At 39.2% G+C, this 15,209-nt stretch overlaps 1 protein-coding gene across 3 annotated transcripts in view; it reads right to left on the reverse strand.

Moving 5' to 3' along the window:
* Positions 1-15,209, reverse strand: part of VRK2 (VRK serine/threonine kinase 2) — a 70,287-nt gene that overhangs the window by 27,131 nt on the left and 27,947 nt on the right. For all 3 annotated transcript variants that reach the window (XM_063301204.1, XM_063301212.1, XM_063301196.1), the window contains 2 exons: positions 14,979-15,111; positions 5-125 (listed from right to left, as the gene is read on the reverse strand). In XM_063301204.1, coding sequence (XP_063157274.1) covers positions 5-125; positions 14,979-15,111 — 254 coding nt within the window. The remainder of the gene's footprint in view (positions 1-4; positions 126-14,978; positions 15,112-15,209) is intronic.

Raw genomic sequence — 15,209 nt, forward strand, 5'->3', positions numbered from 1 at the left:
TTACTTTGTTTTTGCAGCCTGCACAGCACTGGGATACTTCAAACTCTGCTCCCAGGGTAGACTTCCACACATCCACTGCAACATACAGTAGCCCAGGATTTCAAGGTCCCCTCTTCTGGAAGGTGCTAAATAGGGAATTTGAAGGAGGAAAGAGAAATTATCATTGAGCTAGTGTCCACATCACCACCACCTTTTAAAAAAAAATAAAAACTAGTAACTTAATGCAATAGTCCAGCAAGAGAGAGAATCAGGCAGAATTATGCCGTGTTTTTTCAGCTGTCCCAAGAACTCCAAATGGCCTGCCTTTTGGCTGCAGTCCACAGCCAGGCAACAATTTGTTGCTCCTGGGGAGGGGCAGCTTCCTCACCTCCTCCATCCCTTCTCTTGCCCCGTCACATGAACTTGATCCCTGTGGCCTCTGACATGATCCAGACAGCCCATAACCCGGCACCGACACTTTCTCCAAGAGCCAGGCAGTAAAACAAAGAAATAAATGTCTGCTCCTAAATTGCTAACACATGTTCCAGGAAGTCCATGGGGTCCACATTGGTCATGCCGAGACCCTTCGAGAGCAGACTAAACAGTGATGGCCTTTCCTGCTCCACTAAACCAGAGCTGCTTGATGACCGATAGCATGACAATAGTGCCCTCTAGTGGGCTTACAACTTGAGCTGCAACATCTGCACAAAGAAACAGGAACGCTTTCATATAGCTTGAAATCATAAATCCCTTGGCTCTTTTTGACTGAAGCTGTTCATTCAATTTAAATCTAGCTTTATTTCCAAGCTATTCAAGGTATGTAGCATGTAGTAGCACAGCTAGTATAAACAACAACCTGTCTTAAACATATGTAAGTTTCTCACTGGCTCTTTCTAGCAAGGTACATCTAAACACTTCATTCAAGATAGACAAACTAAAAATCGAGATATTATGACTCATGAGTTGCAAGAGAAGGAACATACACACACGCACACAAAACAGAATGTAAAAATCTTTTTTTCTAAGATTTTCTAAACAAAAGACAGGATTCTGTACTTGTATTGTGCATATATTCAAAACATGTTCTCAAATTTGCAATAACAAATGGGGGAGAATAATTAACACTACAGAAATCAGAAAATCATGCCTGGTAGAGATGACAGGATTTATAATCCAAGTTATCTGGAAGTCCTATATTGGGAAAAGTTCTTTCTAACTCCATCTCCATTCTGCACTACGAATCTGAGAGTTTAGATTCAGGAAAGGATGGATGACCCACAGAGGATGCACCCATCGTTGACCCAACAAGTGTATTATGAACTTTCATTAAAGAAATTTCTAGAGACACCCCTGAATATTTAATTATAAAATGTGACTTCTTCAAAGTCTAGTTCTAATAGAACTCAATCCATTACCGCACACACATGCACAGCTTTCTCTGTTATGATGAAAGCACATAAATTCTTGCATGTTCTCTCTATATTAACTGCTGCTCGACTACTGGATTATGAAAGACTCTTCAATCTAGCAGGATGCCATCTAATCGTTTTGAGGGTCGTTTTTATCCTATGCTAGCTTTCATTCTGTCCAAATCCAAAAGCACTGTTTCTGGTATTAAAACAAGCAAAATCAAGCTTCAACATATAGCATTCTTCTGTAGTATTTTAGTTGAATTCCAATAGTGAAATTTGACAAATTATTCCCATTCATGTCTACAAGTGCTATCCTAACACAATCACTTCACAGTTCTCAAAATATTAATCAAAAACACATTGCAGACATGGAGAAACTATAGCTGATCTCCTAGAGAAGAGTGTCAGAATTATGGAAATAGTACTCATCATCTATCATCAAAGGAAAGTGTCACATTATATTTAGTCCAGAGTAAATGTCCAGTCATTTAGTCTTCTGTAGCTTCAAAAGTGAAACATTAGAGTGCCTAATTTGTCCAGTTCTGTAGATAGGCAGCAATACCAAAAGTATTTTTGATTTTCCAAGTTTTAGATTTACAAGCCTATTTTTCTTTGCTACTTTTATATTTATGTTAACCTATACAGTCACATTATTTTTGAAATTAGCATGTTTTCTAAATTCTCTGGTCTCCAGGAGAAAGAAAATGGTTTGCTATTTCCTGTATTCAGTCCAACTCTGGTAAGATATACATACTAAAAATGAGTACTATCAAAGATAAGGAACAAGACCTAATTAAGCTGATTTAATATCAAATAGAAAGTTAGAGTGCACAGAATGTTGTCAGTTTTTTATCTTGAATTAAGTTTCTCTCTTCATGGAAAAAAAAATCATTCCTAAGTATATTATGTACCATATTATATGCCAAGGTGATTGCACTGTTGTTATCCTGCTTTTCTTCACATTGTGAGGTTAAATGGAAATACTGACAAATAACCATAATGCTGATATTGGAAAAAAGACCAGTAAAATGTGCAAAAACTGAATTACTGGAGCTCCCCATTTTTATTCTTAAGAAAAGATAATTCTGTGTATATAAGAGGACAAAATAACATATTACATCATTTTTAAGATGTCATAAACAAAATGACAATTTGGATAATTTCATGTCTGAAAAGCCCAATGTTTCTCTCTATAATCTAACATTTTTGTAAGCCTATATTTTGCTAACAAGCCAACTTTCATTTAGAATCAGGTTATAATCACTTTCTGTAGGCAAGTAGGATTCCTCAACTGGAACTATGAAAAATAGGTACTGTATTTTTAAAAGACCAATAGTTTTTTCCCAAAACATTATTTTTAAATTATTTTAGAAGTATAAAACATAAAATATTTTTGTCTGTTCTGTCAACTTTCCCTTTGGGGAGTGGTCTTGTTTTCATGAATAATTCTACTAAGCTAAATAAGTATTTTTATGCGGTAGTTGTTTAACAGTATAGATGGTACATTTTAAATTTCTACATTTTATAAACCCCTTTTACCTTTTTCACATAAAAGTAACACAATAACTGTTTTACAGAAGTGCAACTATTGCAGCTGAACCAATTCTGTTGCATGTTGTAATGTTAAAACAAGAAGTAGGTTCCTTAGAGCAATGTTTCTCAACCTCGGCAACTTTAAGATGTGTGAACACATCCACACGTCTTAAAGTTGCCAAGGTTGAGAAACACTGCCTTAGAGGAGTGTGATGGCCAGCACAAAAGAGCCAGCAATCAGCAGTGTAAAGGGGAGGACAGAATTTCAGGCACAGACTTGATGACAGCATTTCTCATTAACGAAAAGGGTTTCAAGAAAGGAGAGGGTACATACTGTGGTTAACACATGCAAATGCAAACTTTAGTGGCAACGAATTTAGCATGCTGAGAACTTTAGCTTTCAATTTTCCAGTGCTTTGGTGTGTATAGGTTGCCTGGTAAAATTGTGGAAATCCAAATTTGGCTCTGGAGTGATGCTTGGAAAGGAGCAGGTGTGTGGTAATAAAAGGGACTCCAACCTAACACAAGTGTACTGCAGTCACTACCAAATCTATGAGATGCCCCCTCTCCCACTTATGTGTGAACTGCTTAAAGTGCAGTTGTGAAAACATTGACCCTGAGTGGCGAAAGAGGGAAGGATCAGTCAGGAACCTGTGGCCCAGTAAACCAAATTGCGTCTATTCCCTGACCATATTTCAGAGATAGTATGGCTAGCATGCTGACTTAGTAGGAAGGGATAAATAATAAGGTCATGTGGATGGGTTTATCAAAAACACTCCAACATCAAGCTTTAATTTCCACCGTGTCTGCCTTTTTCTTTGTCTTGCCTTTGCAATGTAGTAGGCCAGGGGTGTATAAGCTCTGCTTCTGCCTTTGCTCAGGCTGCCCAACAAGCTGCCAATGCTTTTCTGGGAGCCTAGTGTACACTCTATTGATTGCATGCCTAAAAAAATTATGCTGTATCTTCAAAGTGGTTTGCTTGCTCTAGGTGAGCCAGGTTTTAGCCTCAACAGCTGAAAAGGGGAAAGAAAGTAAAGCTTCAGTGTCATGCACGAACATCAGTTGCTTCTTCATAATGGTTTTCTGCAAGTTTCAAAAAGCAAACACACCTAAAATGCTTTATGTATAAAAACTGTATTAAATTTACTCTTTACTCCTCCCCATCCGGAAACATGAAATACACACTGCTAAAGAGAGAAATGAGATTTTACCACACACTGTGGAGTGGAATGGGCAACCAGTGAATTATCCAAGACCGCAAGGCAATCCCCAAGTACCTTGAGAAAAAAGTGGGCTGGAAGCCTCCAAGCCACTGTTACATTTACCCTACTGCTAACAACCCTACAGTACCTATAGCAGAAGTAATTTCAATTCTACTTTTCTTTCATCTTAGATGCCAGGGATTGAACTAGGAGTTTAACACATGCCCCATTCCCTGAATTCCAGCTGTTCCAATCTGCAACAATCTGATGTTGGCAACAGTTTCAGAAATGGTGCAACCACTGCATGGAATGAGGTGCAGCCTCAGGTAGAAGTGGGGAAAAGGAGCTTGGCAACAACTTTAAAATACCCTAGTAATCCTTCTGATGACATTAGTCTGTAAGCATTTTTCTACATGGATCAAGGTCTGGCCTAGAAAGAGGAAGGGTAGATCCTACTTATTATAAATCCTTCTTCAGGACCATGCCATGGTTTTGTCTGTGACCAAGCAGATATCAGTTTCTTTACAGAACTAGAGAAACAATTGTGATATACAAAACTGATATTACGTATGAAGCTTGTTTATCTGCAAGAAGCAATATGCAAAACATTCTATAATACGTTTTTGAATGGCACACAATTATCCTTGTGATCAGTAGAAATCAGTTCTCTAAAGATAATTTTTTTTTTAAAAATCATAAAATACAATTATTTATTTTTAAATTACATCTTGTTTGCATGACTAAAAGAGAAAATTACATAAAAGTAATTTAAAAGCAAAAGCCTAAGCAAATAGGCTCAAGATAAAAATAGTAAATAGAACAACATGAGGCATGCTTATTTTAATATTTCCTTGGCACTGAAAGCACATCAAACTTCTGATATCACTGCTAGAAAATCCTACCCACAGTTGCAGAGGGAGATCCAGAGAAGGAATTCCAAGGAACAGTACACTGATCAGGCTGTTCATGTACAAGAAGAGGTCCTTGTAACAGATTCAGCAATTCTCCACTCTAAGCCAAAAAATAAAAACATCTTTTCCCCCAAACCCAATTTACTGTATAGTGGGGAATGCTGGGCAGATGTTACTCCTTCACAGCCAGCTTCCCTACTGCAACAACATCACAGTATCAGGTTGGATCAGATACCAATACAGTCTGGCTAGCCTGGCGAGATCTTCTTCAAAAATATGTTACATCACCACCATGAAAATCACCTAAATGATCTGCCCATCTCATTCAATTGCATCATGTTCACAGAATCATAAATTCTGCGTTACCGATTCAGTCTGCAATGAAGCCAAGAGAAAAATGTGGATCCCCATATTTTAAATTAAGAACAATTTTCCTATCACCTAGGATGGGGAGACAGTGGAGGACAGGAAGCCTGGTGTGCTATGGTCCATGGGGTCACAAAGGGTCAGACACGACTTCACGACTGAACAACAACAAAGGATGTTTCTTGGATCCCTGTTTATTTTAAAATCAAAGAGGCTGGACAAAACAGCTTCTCTGTTGGTGACTGGCAGAGCAAATGTTACACTTCAGTAGTTGGCTATTCTGCAAAAGATTTCTCCTCTTACCTTACCATCCCCTATAAGTGAAGGCATCTTGCATTTACAGTGTATTCTTTTCTAATTTCACATTTTTGACTTACAATATTGATTTTAATAATGCCTTATATAGCTTTTGTCGTCTTAATATTATATTGGTTATTTTTATACTGTATTTTGTTATGTAAACTGCTTTCAGTCCCCACCCCAGAAAAGCAGTATTTAAATATTTTAACAATGATATTTATTCAGTGTGCTTCTACTTTGATTTAGTAGTCTAGTCAATGTAGTAATCTAGTCAATTTGCTCTGCGTTTTTTTTTTTTTTAAAAAAACAGCTGTGCTGGTTCTAATCTGCTTTTTGTTGTTGTTTTGCATTCCAAAAATCTGTGTATAATCTGCATTTTATTTATTGTCTTAATTTTGTAAGCTGCACTGTGACAGAAGTAATATAAGGAAAAAAAATCCTCATAATAAATTTATCTCAAACTACACGAGACTGTTCCAAAGGCAACTCCATCGTGGTTGCTTCCTGAGTGAATATGGTTTTGAATTCAAGTCTGAAATTCATATTAAGCTCCATATATCGAACTGCCCTGCTCTTATTTTAAGCTATGAACGAACATGCTTCAGTGCTATTTTCCCAAATTAATAAAGCCTATTGAGATGTTGACTTGCACTCTTCTAGAAAAAGAGTAAAGCTGTTAACAGTAGTTTTGTAATTCAGTTGTTAAAGGAATAGGACAGATGGCACCTGAATTGTCTCACCTTCCATCCCACCCTGATATACACCTACTGGAACAAATTTAATTCAGACAGTTCATACTCCTCTGATGTCCATCAACGATGGCAAATTAAAACCAGTCTTATGCACTTGGTACGCAGAGCCTAGAGTATTTAAAAGAAGCTCGATACGTTGAGTGCAGTATATCTCCTGAGAAATTAGGTATTGACTGCATGCCTCACTGAGTAGAAAATCTACAAAAATCCATACACAGCATTGACCCAAATATTACTTTTTAACACTACTAACAATGTAACAAATTTTAAAGAAGTATGCTTGATACAGATATAATTCTCTTTAATTATCAAGAAACAAGCAGGAAAAAGCAACACTATTTTCACAATGCAGCATTTCAAAAAATGAATGCTCAATAAAATGCAGTCAGGTACCATGATAAAAATAAGCCAATTGTATAGTTGCTTAAGCGCTGGTCTTAAGGACAAGAAACTTAATCTGGAGGAACAGGAGCAAGAAATGCTAAATGTTTACTACTTAAACAGCATTTTTATGAGTTTTCAGCTGTTTTTATTGTATTTGTCACTAGATAGTCATAATTCTACTTCAAAGGCCAAACAAACCTAGTTATGCATGCAGGACAGAAATATATATATTTTTATTGTCACTTTAGGAACACAGGCGAGTACCATACAATAAGCTGATCCATTAATCCATATAGCCCAGTATTATTTATATTAAGATGGTTTCATACAGGGCTGTTACTTAGGAAAACCAGGGACCAGAGTGGGACTGCTTGTGCAAAAAGCATGTGCTCTGCTTGCACCATGCAGGAACTCTAGCACCCCCTGCCATTCTCTCCAACGTCCTCCCTTTTCATGCCATACCCATTCCACAATGTGTCTGAGGAGTCCCTCCAGAGAGATTCCTACAGGGCAGCCAGGTGGAATGGCAGGACCCTCCTGAGACCTGGGAAAGTGACGGCTCCAGGAAGCAACTGCTGCAGGCTAATGTGATAGTACTTGAGGGCCCATTCATCACCAGAAGTGGTTGCTTTGTTGCGCCTAGCAGTAGGACTGGCCAGGAACCTATGGCTCCTCCTCTGAAACTTGAGACTCTTGAACTGTACCACAAGTCATGAATGAGAGTTCCTATGGTTTGTATGTATGACTCAGTGCAGGAAAGAAATAGATCTCAGGGTGGTGGTGGGTGTGGGGGAAGAAGCCAAAAAGTTCGGTCTAAATTAGCAGATCAAGAAAGCTCATATTCTAGGATTGTGTCCTGTTCAGACTATGAGACAGCCAGGCAGAATTACTAATAAATTCTTTATTTACAACAACTATTTACAGCAGCAAAAGTCTTTGAAATAGATTAGACAGTGCAGTTCAATCAAGACCACCCAGGCAGTAGAAGATGACCAGGCAAGGCTGCAGGTTCGGATCATGGCAGAACAGTGAGGCAGAACTCAGCTAATTCTCTTAACAAGGCTGCAAGACTCAGTAAGGCTAGAACGCGTGGCAAAGAGAGGCTTAAGGCACAAGCCTTGGAACAGGTGTGGAGGCTAGACTAGGCTGATGCGCAAAGGCTAGGCAAGATGAGGCTGAAGCATCAAGATGAAGCTCAGATCTGAAGACAAGGCTGGGTTTGGCTGGAGCTTCAAGGCAAGACTTGGAGCTAGGAACAAGGCTGGACTGGACTGGAGCATCACGATGAGGCTTGGGACTGGAGGCAGGACTGGACTGAACTGGAATGACAAGACGAGGCGTGGAGCTGGAAGCAAGGCTGAATTGGGCTGGAACAGCGAGACGAGGCTTGGAGCTGGATGCGAGGCTATGCTCAGCTGGATCAGCAAGAACAGACTCGGCTGGAGTGATATGTGCAGGAAGCAGGTCCATGACGGCAGAAGGAGCTGGCTGTGATTCCGCGTAGGCTACAGGCAAGGCTTCTGACTCTGGTAAGGACTCTTCCGCAGGTGCTGTGAGCTCAAAGGATCGGTTGTCTCCGGCAGCTTGCTCTTGGTGTGCTCGCCTTTTTAAGCGATCCTTTCCGCGCCGTTTCTCCTTTGCAGCCAATCGGATTGCCTTCTGATCTGCGCGCTTCTCTGCTCTTCTCTCTCGAGCACTGATTGGAAGATTCGAACCTCCCTCCAAAGTTTGTCCAATCAGCACCTTCAATTTCTCCCGCTCTGCAGAGTCACTCTGGTATCTATTTCTCCAATTCCTTCCTGATAAGTTTTGTTTTCCCCTCCTGGCTTAAAATAAGTTTCCTTTTCAGAGTCAGGATCAGGCTCAAACCTCAGAGATTGCCTCCATAGCATATGAATGGTTATAGCAGATTTTTTTGTTTTTGCACAAGCTACTATGTTAAATGTAGATGGAACTTGGAAGTAGTCAATATTTATTATTAACATCTATCGCCACACAGAAAAAAAATGTTAGAGAAACAGCTTTATCCCCTTAGAAGCTAAAACTGGAAACTATCTCCAAATTGCAATCAGATTTTAAAATACATCATCTTTCCTCATATCTTTAACTGCCTACAACCACAGAAACAGAAAGAAAATGACTTTTGCAGGGATGAAGTACAATCCCATCCACTGTGGGAATGTTCTCTTGTCAGAACACATATGCAATTTCTCCTTAAAATATAGAACAACTTCTCTTTAGGGACTTAACTATAACAAAATAAATATGCCGGCTGTGATTCTACAAGGACTTTTAACCCTTTTGGCTTCCTGTCTTATTCTGCAGAAAACCAATTCCACATACAAAAGGGTGCTTCACACATAAAAGAAATGTTTTCAATAGTAAAAATTTGGCAACAAGCAACTCAGAAAGTACTCTGCCATGAAATTTCTAAAATGTTAAGTATTGCACAGACCTTGATACTTTGAGAAAGCTATTTTTTGCAAAATTAAAACCTCACCCCACACATTTCTAGCTCTCACGAGTACAGACCCTGGAGGACACATATACCATTTGCTTTTGCAAAACTAACACATTAAATAACAGATGACCTGACCACAGAGGTAGAACACATCATCTAAATGCATTGGATTTAACTTTGTCCCAGAGCTGAGCAATATGCCACAGGGACAGTAAACAGCTCAATGTCCACCCAACCAGTGGCTACAAATCCCTATTTTTCATCCAATAATTCTGCATAAAGTTGCCTTTCACCAAACAAGGATTCCCCAGCTCTAAAAAAACAGAAACAAAAAACAACACAGCATCAGTAGACTTAACAGATTTTCATTCTTCTTATCCCATTGTCTGGGTCAGGAACTGCTTGGCCATTACAGCTTCTTTACTCCAAAATGCTTCTGGTAGGTCAAACAGTGCAATTGTCTCAGCATCAGAGAGGCACAAGAGTCCCATTTCATTTTTCCTAATGACCAGCCTTAAATGACTGCAGGTCTTAAAAGTGCTGGCAAATTATCAAGGCCTTCTAACATTACATGGTCAATGGTCCTTTTAATAGAAAAAGCAATAATATATAGTTGTTTGTGCCAAGTAAAACTCGTTAGAAAGTATTAGTTTAAGATAACAGTTCAGGAGCTATTAACAACCACAAATGTTTGCAGAAACAACTCTCCCTCCCTCCTGCCTTCAAGTGAGCTGCAGAAGATGAGGGTTATGAAATAAAGAAAAAAAAAGCCTGTATTTCGTACTATAAGTGGCTTGCTGGCTGGAAATTTATCGTTGAAATTCAACAAATTTGGAGAAGGCTGAATTACACTGACTTAAGCTGGAATGTGGACTATGAAATGGTTAAAAGAAATTATAGATGAGGTGGGCATTGAAGGAAAAAACATATAGTGTCACATAGGAACACCAGAAAGGATTTCTAGGTAGAACTCAAAGGGTCCAAGAATCTCAAACAAAAGTCAAACTTTGCCAATAATCACTTTTATTTTTTTATACTAGCATAACATGAGAATTGACTTTGTGTCTTGCTGACACAGCAACTAAGAAAGTCATGTTGCATTGACCATTATTGATTGCAAGCAATGCAAGCCTGGGAGTGGGGGAGGGACACCTATGCCACACCATATATTTTCAATATTGACCTTCCACTCCTTTTGTATGGCTCTTTGGGCTGGCTATTGAATTTGGACTGCAGTGTAATAAACAGCTGAGGTTTAATTAATGGTAAATGAATACAAGACACAGGTTATGACTTTAACTAATTAGGGAATTGTTGTATTAAGTCTGCCTTGGAATGCAAGACAGTACAATCAATACCCAATAAAAGGACTATGTATGTAATTTACCTGCAAATGTGTTTCCAATACCATCAAAGTGAGTTTAAATAAGTAAGATATATGAAAGGCTACCAGAAAAAAAGTTTTTTTTTTAAGTTAACACTTCACATAGCTTATAGAACAATGAGAAAAACAACTAGTTTAATATGAAAGAAGACTAATCTTGCCCACAGACTCGGTGTAAGGGGAGATGAGAAGTAAATGAAACTATCACCAAGCCTAGTAACAGCAAAATGATGAACTGAAAGACTAGCAAGAGTTTTGTGGCTGAATGTTTGGTAAGAGGTAGAAAACTAGTTGGGGGGAGACAGCATGTGAAAAAGATGCATTCTCCTGTTTGTGCATAGTAAACCATCATGTATGGGGGAAAAGCACACTGAGAAGCTTCGTGCCAAACCACTTAATCTTGGTTGGGGAACAGCCTTGTTTTTAGGCTCTAAGTATGCAAATGACCCCCACTTGGGAAGCTTACCTCCCCAGCCTGTTCTCTAGGAACATGGCTAAACTCTTTTTTAGAAAGGCTTTTGTAAATGCCACAGTCGTTTAACATATATTTCAAAAGTGCATTTTCAGCTAGTCCACATATACAGGTGGTCCTTGCTTAATGACCACTTGTTCAGTGACTGTTCAAACTTATGGCACTGAACAAGTGGTACTTACAACTGGTCCTTGTACTTACGATGGTCAGTGTCCCCACGGTCACATGATCACTATCCAGGTGCTAGGTGACTAGCTCACAATCATGACATCAGTGTCCTGAGGTCACTTGAATGCCATTTGTGACCTTCTTCGCTGGCTTCCTACAAGCAAAGTCAATGGGGAAGACAGCAGGAGGTCGCAAATGGCGACCATGTGACATCACTCTTAACAACATTGCAAGAATCACTCAACAACAGCAACCGGAAGTACCAGAATTTCCATTGCTAAGTGGCAGTCATGTGACATCATGCTTTATGACCGTATCGCTTAGCAATGGAAATTCTGATCGCAATTACTGTTGTTAAATGAGGACTAGCTGTATTTCCACTTTTAATTTATTATGTTGGTTGACTTAGAATTCATTGACAAAAAGAATGTAGGTTTTTAAAAACTCAAAGAAGTGTAATCCCTTCTCCAAATGTCAATTGCAAAGCAATTTATCTCTCTAGATTTCAAAAAAAGGCCCAGAACTACAGTTCATTACCTTGTCCTAACCCAATAATTTTCACACTTTGCAATGTAGTGATCCCTTAAAAGGATAAATGAATTTGTGTGACCCACCCAAACTAATGATCTCATTGATACTACAGTTGGATAATACCTATCTTACTATTAAGAATTAATTTTGATATGTACATCACACAGGGGTCCTCAATCGCCTTCTTTGGGCATGTGCGGATAAATTAAGGAGCAAAGCACTGAGTGAGTTTTGACAATGTTCACACTTTGCCTGACCAGTTGTGTATGTGTGTTTTAATGCGACACTCCTCGAATTGCTCATGACTTCCTGAGGGGAGAGGGAAGTCCCACAGGTTTGAGAATTCCTATTTTAACCAGTTTCATACCTAAACCTCCTCAAAATTAGATAATATAGTACAAAATCCAAGATTCACACAGAGGCATTCACAAAGACAAGATGATAATTTTCTCCATGCTATTCCAGGAGTGTGTATTTATATAGCAAAGTGTTCCATGTTAATGGAACAATATTATATGCTAGGAGCTCTATGCTTTCCCTCTATCACTAAAAATGTATGTATGCACTTGTTTTTTAATGCAAGTTGTAATATCAGAAGACACTTTGGTAAAACTTTATGTGATGACTGGAACACTCGAGCTTTCACTCAATTAAGACTCATAAGCCATTGCTTAGAAATCTATTTAATGAAGCGAAGCATTCAGTACATATAAAAAATTGTGAATGGCATTTCCCGTGCATTTCTACATTTAAAATCACAAAGGCTTCAAATTCCACCCCCCCTGCCCCCTTAGGTATGTGCCCCTCCTTCCCGTGTTAGCAGATGGCTGGAACAGTTTCTCTCCCAATGACCTTGGGGCAAGGAGCATCTAGCCCAAACAAAATGATTCACACTCCAATCCAGCTCCCCCTCCCTGCTGGCAATTCGCAGGTTGACACGGATTGCTGGAAGACGGATGCAAGTCCGATAAGTGTTCTGGGAACATCTGATTGGGGAGTGTGACACTCAATGTATACACTACAGTCAAACATTTGATTACAAGCCTGGCCAACTATCCACCACAGGAATAATTTACAGTCTTATACCAGAAATAATAGTTGTTTAGACATACTGTAAGCATTTCATTTAATTATCTGCACATAAATAAAAAACAATAATTCTGAAGCAGAAAGAACACTTTGGGTTTAGAAGATTCATGCAGAAGAGAAGCAACTTAAAAGAGGCATTCCTTCTTCTAATATATTCATATTATACTATACTATATACTATGTCTCAGTTACTCAAGAATTTGTTATTTTAGAACATCAGACGTCAAAATCCAATGAAGCAGACCTAATTCTAATTAAACAGAGAGTCACTGAAAGCATGAGTGTTAGGAAACCAGACTTCTTCCACAACTGCTGAGGACAGAACAACTAGGTTCACACAGAACATCTCTCCATTGTTTACATGACAACACTGAGTGAATCACAACGTAGCATACTGTGTGAACACAAAGATATTCAGTCAACCAAATCACATTTGGGATCCCCCACATTTTTGGTCTGGTAAATACACTTGAAAATTTGAGAGCATATTGCAGGCTTTTGCACAAAATGGCTGCTGCAGGGGGGGATTACTTACTCAAAAGAGGTTGTCATAAGAGACATGACCAAATACAAAGCACAGATTTACCTGTATGCTATGAACCACTTCCCTCTAGCCCTCCTTCCTATCCCTTCCTTATCTATGTTTTTTCTGGGTAAATGGGTATATTTCCAACTCCAGGTCCCCTCCCTTAAATCTTCCCACCTGATGCAACCTCGGAGGCATGCCTTCTTGGTGGCCACCCGTCCTTTGGAATAGCCTCCCACCTGAGATCAGAGGGATCCCTACCTTTTTAGCCTTCTGGAAGGCTGTAAAGACCTGGCTCTTCCCCAAGCATTGGGCTAGGATAAGGGTTTAGCTGCAAGGATGTGTGGCCTGGTGCCTGGGGGAGAGGATACTTTTGTTTTTAACCATGTTTTTATGGATTGTTGTGAGCCGCCTAGAGTTACTGTATGAGATAGGCAGCCATATAAGTCCTATAAATAATCAATCAACCAATCAATCAGAGTGCAGCCACCCCTTATTTATAGGTGCTAAGAACATTTACACAGAACATTTGGTTTTCTAAGGAAGTTTAGCAGGCCTCTAAGGATGTAAAAGTGATACAAGAGAGTGGTGCTTTCCTTTTCAGTATGCCAGCTTCCCATTTTTAATTAAAATATCTTTTTAAATTTGTAAAAAACTATCTATGCAGTGAGACTTGTGGTACCAAGATTCCACACACTCATGAATCCAATCATTGAATATTTGGAAAGGAAGAGACAGGTGGCCTAAGGATCAACTGAATGCAGCTTTCCTGAGGCTCAATTGTAATTGACTACAAGTCTCATAGTCCCCAATCAGCAATGGCCACAATGACTGGCACCAGATTGGGTAAAATGTGCCACACTGGGTAAAATCTCCCTTGCTAAAGTGGGAAGACCCACGTTGAAGATACCAGGAGACTTCAGGCTAGTCACTATTTCTCAGGGGATGTAGTTGTGGGACAAAACTTGGAGGGAGTATTTTCTGCTGCCTTGAACTTCTAGAGAAAAAATAGCATGCAAATAAGTGTATAAATAAAAAATAACATTGGAGCCTTCTAGTTGTATGGCTCAGTGCTTCTCATTCAGACCATACATAGTTCCCTCCACCAATCTGCAGCCCAGATGAAGCAGGGACTTGGCTTCTAGCCCATGGAGCACACAGCACAAGACCCACAAAGATTCCAGAAAGATTTCAGAAATACTTTCAGAAGCTATGCTTGCAAAAGAGAGAGAGAGAGAGAGAGAGAGAGAGAGTTCCCTCTAGTTTTTATGAACAAAAAAATCAACATCCACTCATTTTGCATCATTCTATCTTTCAAAATAGCACAGATAACTACATTCATCTTAATAGGACAGAAAGCCACCATATGCAAAAGCCACTTCAGCTTTTTTGAGATCCACCATTGCTCCAACCTGTTTCACAAATTCAGTGAGTAATTTCTGAAGTGTCTGAAAGTGGGGAGGAGGAAGGTTGGGAGGGGGAGGAAAAAAGATGAAAAAAAAACTAACCTACTCCCTTGTGTGCATCTACGCTGGTAAACTCCATTGTCCCATTATGGCCCTTTTTAGGATTTTCCTGATATTCTTTGTGGTTCCCACCGGGACAATATCTGTAGGCGAGTCCATAATCAGCAAGATAAACCTGGAAGACAGGAGCAGAGACATGAATGATGCTTTCGTCCTCTGAAAAAGTATAACCTTCCTAATTAAGCCAGAGGAAAATGGTGGCTTAAGGACACT

Source organism: Candoia aspera, chromosome 1 (genome assembly GCF_035149785.1).
Source record: "Candoia aspera isolate rCanAsp1 chromosome 1, rCanAsp1.hap2, whole genome shotgun sequence".
NCBI lineage: Eukaryota > Metazoa > Chordata > Lepidosauria > Squamata > Boidae > Candoia > Candoia aspera.